This window comes from Apis dorsata, unplaced genomic scaffold, assembly GCF_000469605.1.
Source record: "Apis dorsata unplaced genomic scaffold, Apis dorsata 1.3 scaffold_156, whole genome shotgun sequence".
Lineage (NCBI taxonomy): Eukaryota > Metazoa > Arthropoda > Insecta > Hymenoptera > Apidae > Apis > Apis dorsata.
Window position 1 is genome coordinate 196,137 of NW_006263446.1, and position 8,599 is coordinate 204,735.

At 21.7% G+C, this 8,599-nt stretch overlaps 2 protein-coding genes and 1 non-coding gene across 5 annotated transcripts; 1 reads left to right on the forward strand and 2 right to left on the reverse strand.

Moving 5' to 3' along the window:
* Positions 1 to 363: 363 nt before the first annotated feature.
* On the reverse strand, positions 364 to 5,447 carry LOC102676095 (leucine-rich melanocyte differentiation-associated protein-like). Of its 2 annotated transcripts, XM_006613513.2 has the most exons (5): positions 5,276 to 5,447; positions 4,946 to 5,173; positions 3,010 to 3,388; positions 2,280 to 2,370; positions 364 to 994 (listed from the first exon to the last, which is right to left on the reverse strand). In XM_006613513.2, exons 1-4 carry the CDS (start codon positions 5,333 to 5,335, stop codon positions 2,291 to 2,293), a joined length of 747 nt encoding a protein of 248 aa, XP_006613576.1. In that variant the 5' UTR covers positions 5,336 to 5,447; the 3' UTR covers positions 364 to 994; positions 2,280 to 2,290. The 2 variants fall into 2 exon arrangements, with proteins under 2 accessions (XP_006613576.1, XP_006613575.1); XM_006613512.2 differs by lacking the exon at positions 364 to 994 and having other exon boundaries at positions 1,651 to 2,370.
* Positions 5,448 to 5,459: 12 nt separating this feature from the next.
* On the forward strand, positions 5,460 to 5,531 carry Trnap-agg. Its single transcript has one exon. It is a non-coding gene; the product is annotated as a tRNA-Pro (tRNA).
* Positions 5,532 to 6,052: 521 nt separating this feature from the next.
* Positions 6,053 to 8,460, reverse strand: LOC102676318. Of its 2 annotated transcripts, none has more exons than XM_031509451.1 (5): positions 8,021 to 8,460; positions 7,600 to 7,918; positions 7,369 to 7,519; positions 6,939 to 7,177; positions 6,053 to 6,300 (listed from the first exon to the last, which is right to left on the reverse strand). In XM_031509451.1, exons 1-5 carry the CDS (start codon positions 8,162 to 8,164, stop codon positions 6,119 to 6,121), a joined length of 1,035 nt encoding a protein of 344 aa, XP_031365311.1. In that variant the 5' UTR covers positions 8,165 to 8,460; the 3' UTR covers positions 6,053 to 6,118. The 2 variants fall into 2 exon arrangements, with proteins under 2 accessions (XP_031365311.1, XP_006613577.2); XM_006613514.2 differs by having other exon boundaries at positions 6,212 to 6,300; positions 6,910 to 7,177.
* Between the last annotated feature and the right edge of the window lie 139 nt (positions 8,461 to 8,599).

Sequence of the window (8,599 nt, forward strand, 5' to 3'; positions counted from 1 at the left end):
CAGGGCACAGTCTATCATTTAGACTCTAAATTCTCGAGAATTCAATAGAAAGTGATCGTGAGGTATTAACCTCTGAAAAAGATCCAAGAAATCAAATCTTGGTCATGAAAATTAATATTTACCTTATTACCGGTCCAGTTTACTTTGTAAATGATCATAGTTGATATAATTAGAATTTTTAATCTGTAGCTTCCGTTTGCTTCTGATAAGTTTACTTTGTAGGTATTTTGTTTGCAATTTCTTTTTTTTTTTTTTTTCCTTTTCTGAATGTATGAAAAATCGTACTATATATGATTTTTTTTCAAGTGAATTTCTTTTTAGTTTCTTTTTTGATTATATTTTCTCGTTTTCTTTTGTTTTTCCTTCATTAATTTCCTTTTCTTTCATCGTATATATATATATATATTATATATTATTACAGAGCAAAGAAAGTCCTAGCCAGATGATCAATGGAACATCGATACGGACACGCAAAATTCGTGCAATATAATGTACCGTAAAAAGATGTTTGATTCTTCTCGTTGATTATACAATTTTTAAATGATAAAGAAAGAAAATTTTTAAAACGGACATCCGTCCAATCATAAGGCGAGATTGATTATTGAACATCATGCATGAAAATTCTTCATGGTCAATCGTATTATTATAATTTTAATAGACACGGCCTCGTTCCAAACGTACACATTTTTGGGAAACATTCGTCGATCGCAGCAATAAGATATTGTTATTAAAATCCTTCCAGAGAAAGAAAAAAAAAAACATAAAACGATATATATATATATATTATATATTATATTTTACGAAGTAAATTTTACTTTATATTAATCCAAGGACAAAAGGTTCCAGCGTTTGGAACGTGGCTTGCATTGTGGACACTTTCCTTTCTTGGAGAGAAAGATGCTTCCAGTGTGTACAATACTCGAAACGATTTCTCGCGCTGAGTTGCCAGAGACCGATGGAATGGTGTATTTAAGCAATTAAATATGACCGATTCCTATTAAATATATTCATATAAATATTATATTTATACATTCACAATAAGATTACACAATATAAGGCCATGGGGCTTTGGATCATTATCAACGGAAGGAATTCTTAACAAAAAAAAAAAAAAAAAAAGAAAAAAAAAAAAAAAAAAAAAAGGAAAAAAAAAAAAATAAAAAAAAACAGGCGGGGGTTTGTTTAATTAAAAACAAAGGAAAGTTTTAAAAAAAAAAAAAAAAAGGAAAAAAAAAAAAATAAAAAAAAACAGGCGGGGGTTTGTTTAATTAAAAACAAAGGAAAGTTTTAAAAAAAAAAAAAAAAAAAGTAAAAAAAAAAAAATAAAAAAATATCAGTGTTTTGAGATAAAAACATATACGAAACGTTATGATAATTATAAAATATATGCAAAACACTGATCCGCGAAACTTTCTTTTAAGAATAATATTAAGAATAATATTTGAACTAATTACATCCGGGACGAATCGAAAGGCTGATGTAATCGTACTTAATTAATTAATTATATTACAATACCGAATTTTCGGTATTATCGCATATAGGAAAACATAGCGTAACACATGGATCGTGTATACTTATCCATAAGGTTCTTCCTAAATACAGGGTTAACAATCGATACTTTAAACTGCCTTCGATATAAGTTCTTCTCGTAAACGCGTGTCAAAGAAACGATCATTAGAAAAATTTGCCAATACGTCCGTAAAAAATGAGTTTGGAATTGAATGTGCTGTGTTTGTTCGTAGCTTGTCAGGAGGATCGAACTGCGCGTGAAAAATATTGTTGCGAGACTATTATGTTGTGTACGTTTAAGGACCAATAACATTAAATTATAATAATAAAATTAATACGATAACAGGAAGAAAAAAAAACAGAGTTTTGGAATTCAAAACACGCGCGCGTTTTCTGTTTCTCTTGAAACCGTTTCTGAAGGATAATGTGGCGCTCGAATCGATCGGAACAAAACGGAGAATCTTTGACATTTATTTATGTCATTTATCAGTGTACGTGATAATAAAATTTTGTACGTTTACTCATAATGAATTATATTTTATTCGATGTATATATGTATAAAAAATTAACATCTATTAGATAAATATTGAACAAACAAACAGGCACGTAGATGAGATTTTTGGTTAAAAAAGAGAAAAAGAAAATATCAAGAAAATTTGATTTGTGCATCGTTTCATTCATTGTCAGTTCTACGAATCTAATCACTGTTTTTTTTGTCATTTATAAAAAAAACAAAATCGCAACTTATATACAAAAATATCTTGACTTACTCAATTTACATTCAAAGATCATTATTAGATATAAATCGGTTTCCTTCTGAATTCTTTCCAGAATATCGATATTTACATTTTCCAAATGCTCCTGAAACATAAAATAATTGAAATACTTTTAATTTATAAAATTTCTAATCAGATAATCAATAAATCAATCATTATTTCTAATTAAATAATTTTAATCAATAATTTAATTAAGTAAATTTGATTAAATTTGGTAAAATTTAATTATTTGATGACTAATTAATTATTAATCAATTATTGAAAACTAAATAATCAATAGATAAAATGAAATTATATGAATAATGATATTCTATTTAATATTTAAAATTAAATAATTTCAAAATTAAATCTAAAAATAGTTTAATTATTTTAAATAATAATTCTCATATTCATCAAATGATTTAATATTTATATGAACATGCTTTTTCAAGTTGATTTTGTAATCAATATTTTCATAAAATATTGATTGATAAATAATATAAGTAAAATTTAATATATATTTATAATAACACATTTAAGATTTAATTCTTTTAATATTAATAAAATCAAATTTATTTTTTTTGTAATCAATTTTCTATTATCAATTATATATAAGAAATATTTTTAATTTCATTTTTTTTTTTTTTGAATAAGAATATTCAAATAAATATCATTATTCAATTATATTATATATCATTAAAAAATAATAAGATATATTAAAGAAATTACAAAATTGCAATTATACCTTTGTGATCAAGGGGATTACGGATTGATCTTGGTAAAGGAGTATAATGGATATTGAAGAATATATCATCGAAATCTTCGATTGTATTTGAAACGAATTTTTGTGATAAATCTGGAATCATTTTAATAGTTCTCGAGTATTTTCCTCGTCTTTCGGCATCTTTTCGTTCCTGTATTGTCACTGGACGTGAATCCAAAAATCGAAGTGTCGAAGGTAATGCATATATAGCATAGAGTCTATAACGATTATAATCCTCGTCATCGGTTGACGTTGGATTTGTTAATTGATCGGGACATCCTGGATTACCCAGTAAACTCACGTACATTACTTTTGGACAACATTCTTGTATTCTCCTCAATGCGTTGTCTATATCTGTTATCTAAACAATTTTTTATTTAAACAAATTATATGGTGAAAATATGATTCATTCATATACATAATAAATGTAAATTTATAATCAAACTATAAACATATATGAGAATATGAGCTTATGATACAATAATATTGATACATAATGATAAAATATACAAATGAAACTTTATAAACGCTATATGTATGCTATATGTAGTATAGCGTATTTTAATTTTGTTTAATGATTATTATTTTAGAATTTTTCCTATTTATTAATTATAATTTTATATTTTATAAAATGATACTTATATTAATAATATCATTTCAAATAATACAATTATTTAATAATAATTAATAATAATTTTTAAAAAAAGTTTAAACTTAATTCTAAAAGATAATAATAATTGTCAAATAATAAAAATTTTATGTTATTTAATTACATTAATACTGATTAGTAATATTGATTATATAGTTTGTCGAAAAGTAGTATAATAGTATAATAGTAATAGTAAAATTTGTTGTTAAAACAGAACATTAATGAAATTATACAAATCCGCAATCCAGTTATATCATCAATCGTAACAATCAATACGAGGTGAATGGCATCAAGAATGTCATCGAACCCATTTGCATTGATGATATAAGATATCAAAAGTCATAAACGTTTAGAATTTCAATGAGAATGAATAACTCATAAAGTATTCCTTTATTCCCCGATTAAAGCGAATATAGTTAACTTTTATTTTTTCTTTTTCAATTTATCGGTTTCGCAATTATTAAAAAATTACAAGTTAATAATATATGTTGAAAATATGAACAATTAATTATTTTTAGTAAAAAACATAATAAATTACAATAAAAATATGTAGTATGATGCAATAACAGATGTATGATATTTACTTAATCTGTTTTTCAACTGTTCATTATTTGAAATGATTTAAAAATAATAGTACATAAAATAAATTCTTAACCTTAAAAATTATTGATCGATTAATTAATTGATATTTTTATCTTATTTATAAATATCGTATTTTTAAATATAAATTCATTTCAAAAATAAGAAATTTAAATCAAATTAGAATAGAATTCATTATAAATTTCAAAATGATTATATATGATATTAAGTTACTATAAATAGATGTTTTATAGCATTTAAACAAGATAAATACACATATTTTCTTATGAAATAATGATAACGAAATATTATATTAAAACTTATTGAAATAAATATATTGAAATAAAACTTACATAAAACAACTTAAAAATAAACATAACGAAAATTATGTTATTAATTACATGTTTCAATAAAAAGAAATAATAAATTTTTACATTAATATCATATGCACAAATATGTTTTATAAGTAGTTTGATATAATGTTAAATAATTGAAAATAATAACAGCAAAAAATTAGATCTTCAGAATTAAAAAAGTACTGGAAAAACATTTAAACTTTAATTTTTTAATGCATATAAAATAAATAATTCATTTCTATCCTATATCAATATCTTCTATCAATAATAACTTTAATTCATCAAAATATTCTTTTTCAATAATAAAAAAATTAATAAAATAAGTAAAACAAACCTTGTTATTGTTTAAACTGAGAGTGGTCAAATTTAGTATACGAGGTAATGTCTTTAAATCCCGAAGTTTATTATTATCGAGTATCAGTTCCTGTAGGTTTTCGAAGAATTTGACAGCAGTGATGGAGGTTAGTTCATTATAAGACAGATCTAAACTTGTACAATTATCGCCAACGACACCCACTAATCCTCCAGGTATCTTTTCTGCCCGTTGTCCTGTGTACCAAGCCTAGATTTTTGAAAACGTTTACAATAATCCATTTATATTAAAATTTAGAATTTACTAAAATAACATTTTAAACATATATTAATAAAAGTATATGTTGATTACCCGTCCATATCGAACTGTCAACGCACTTCTATTAAAATCTTGTTGGTTCTGTTCCGCCATCTTGCATATATGATACTATACGATGAGAAATTATCATTAAATAATAAGAGTGATAATACTTTGAATCAACGATGAAGCCGCCATTAAGGAAGATATCTCTATTAACAAACAAATCATATAACATGGCTCGTTGGTCTAGGGGTATGATTCTCGCTTAGGGTGCGAGAGGTCCCGGGTTCAAATCCCGGACGAGCCCAGCGGTTTTTTTTGTTAATTGTTTTGTCTTTAATAATCTAAATCTTTTTATTTAAACTCTTAACAAAATATTAAATAATAAGCAAAAATAATATAAATAATATAAGTAAAAAATAAATTATACTAATATATATTTTTATATATATTATATATTTTTCTATTACATGTTTTTTTTTTCTTTTTATAAATCTCATATAAATAAAATAATTATATTTATGCATCGTTACAATTTTATATTTCAAAATTTACAATTTTGTTATTTATAATACAATTAATGAATATAATAAATTTATTGATATAAATAATATATTTACAATTGGAGTAATATCCAGGGAAAGGGCTTAAAATCTTATATGAATTGATTAAATTTAATTTGATAATGTTTTAGTTAATATATATATATATAGATTATATTATAAATTACTATAAATAGTAATTATTATAAACAATCCATATATTAAAAAAGTCAAAACTGGGTTGTAAATTCTTTTATGTACTAAATAAAGAAATTATAATGTGCAAAAATATATGCAAAAGTTAAAATAATGAATAAAATCTAAAAAATTGACATATACACAATATTAAATATCATATAAATTTATGATATTCTTTAAAACATTTTCCTAAACATAAACCAGGATTATCTTTACAGCCAGGACAGAAATAATTAGTTTCTTTTCGTAAACCATTAGCAGTGCATTGTCGACATCTTTTTCTTTTTATTTTATTGTTTCCTCGTCTAGGTAACATTTCAGGTAGATGTTCAAGTTCTAATAAAAAGAAGTATTTTCCTAATAATTTTTAAATTCAAAATTATCAATAATATTCAGACGAAAGTCTTTTATCACTTTTATCTACATATTTTTTTTAATACCCTTTCAAATAATTATAATAAATTACAATTTATTTTACTACATTATTATTATTATCATCAATTTGTAATTTCATTTTTATTATCTATCATGTAATATAAAATCTTTTTTTATTGTATCGATATATATATTTTGAAATTTCGACAATCTTAACTGCTTTCCAATGTAATATCAATTTCTATTTTATCATATTTTTTGCTAATATTTTATTTTCACACAATCTTGTTTCTTTAATAACATTTTGAGTACTAAATAATCAACATTAATTTTATTATAAAATACATAATATATCTACTTATATTGATAGTTTAGAATATATTTGATGCATCATTAATTTAAAATAAATTAATTTGCTTTAATTGTTAAGTTTTTTTCGTATATGTAGATAGATAAATATAAAATCGAAAAAAAAAAATATTTCAAATAATATATTTTTACAAAAATTACCCTTTCCTCTGAATATTATAGAATATATTATATTAAATTAATTTTTTATACTTTGAATACCATATTTCACAAGATAGAATCATTCAAACCTTTTTTTAATATTTTGACAGGTCTATATGTCAAATTTGCAGTTCCAATTTTATTAATTACTTTTTTATTAGTTATATTTTTACTTTTCTTTTTATTTTCTGAAAAGCTATTTGCTATATTTCTTTTCATATCCTCAATATTAGATATATTTTTATTATCATTAGGAATGTCATTTTGAATTGAACTTGTTAAATTTTGTTTCAATATTTCTGTTTGCTGTATTTTATTATGATCATTGCTATAATAAATCATAAGCTCTTTAAATTATAAAATTATTTATAAACTTTTTTTATAATTATTTTTATTAGAAATCATTTTAATAAAGAATTTATTATATATAATACTATGAATAATTATAATAAATATAATAACTTAATATAATAACTTAATTATAATAAATATAATACATATAATAATAATAAAGAATACCTTGTTGATTCTTTAAATGTTATATTATAGAAATTCAGTTCATTATAAAAACTCATCATTCTTTGGAATGTATTTGTATAATCAGTAATATTTGGTATAGGAATATCTATTTTAAATTGTTCCTCCGTAAAAAATTTTGTTTCAATATTCTCTGTATAAATATAAAAATGTGTATTAAATTAAAGTAATATATTTAATATAATATACTTAATATAAAAAAAAATAACATACTTCTTATTAACTCAGCGCCTTCTGCTTTATATTCTGCAATTTCTTCATCCTTTTTTTTTATTAAATCTAAAAGAATTTTATGCTGACGAATAATTTCCATTGATGATATATATAAAGGTTTAGTTATAATTTCCCAAAAATCTTGAGATGTGCCTTTTTCTAAATTTATATAAAATTTCATTAAACCACCATCTATTTGAGCTCGTAATTTTATATGTTCTATAGATGCTTCCACAATATATTTTGACATATTACTTAAAATGTTCAATATAATATCATTGTAATCAATAGCTTCAACATTTAAAAGTGGATTTAATTTCTAAAATAAAATATTATAAAATTAAATTTAATTAATTATAAAAATGTAAAGTCATGTTTTTGTTTTTACATTTTTTTTATTGTATAATACTTTAATAATTACCCGACATCTGTCTAAAATAATTTCTTTTGTTAATGTTTCTATCCATATTTCAATAAGATTAGTTAAAAAAACTTTGATTGTATCATTTTTATATGTAATAGAAATCATATAAGTATCGTTATTTATTTTTATATTATTCCACATGATGTTTTTTTATTCAAAAATCATGTTTTTTTATTATTATTAATATGGAGATTTTAAAATTTTATCTTAAATTATATTTTTTTTATTGTAAAATTAGATTTTCCTATTTACGAGTATATAAAACATAATAATATAACATAACCTATATTTTTGATTATTAAACTTTTGTTTTATTAAAAACATTTATATTCATTAGAAGTTTTTAAATTTGATAAATGTATATTTTGATACATACATTATATATATACAGTATATAATTTTATATATTTGTATTTAATAAAATTTTAATACATTTCACACTTTTACATAAAAGTCAAACACTGAATTTACAAAATATCGATATATATTGATATATAAAAATAGAAAAATTATTCGTACGCATTTATAATATATGTATAAATTATATAATATTATATAATATATATAATTTAAATA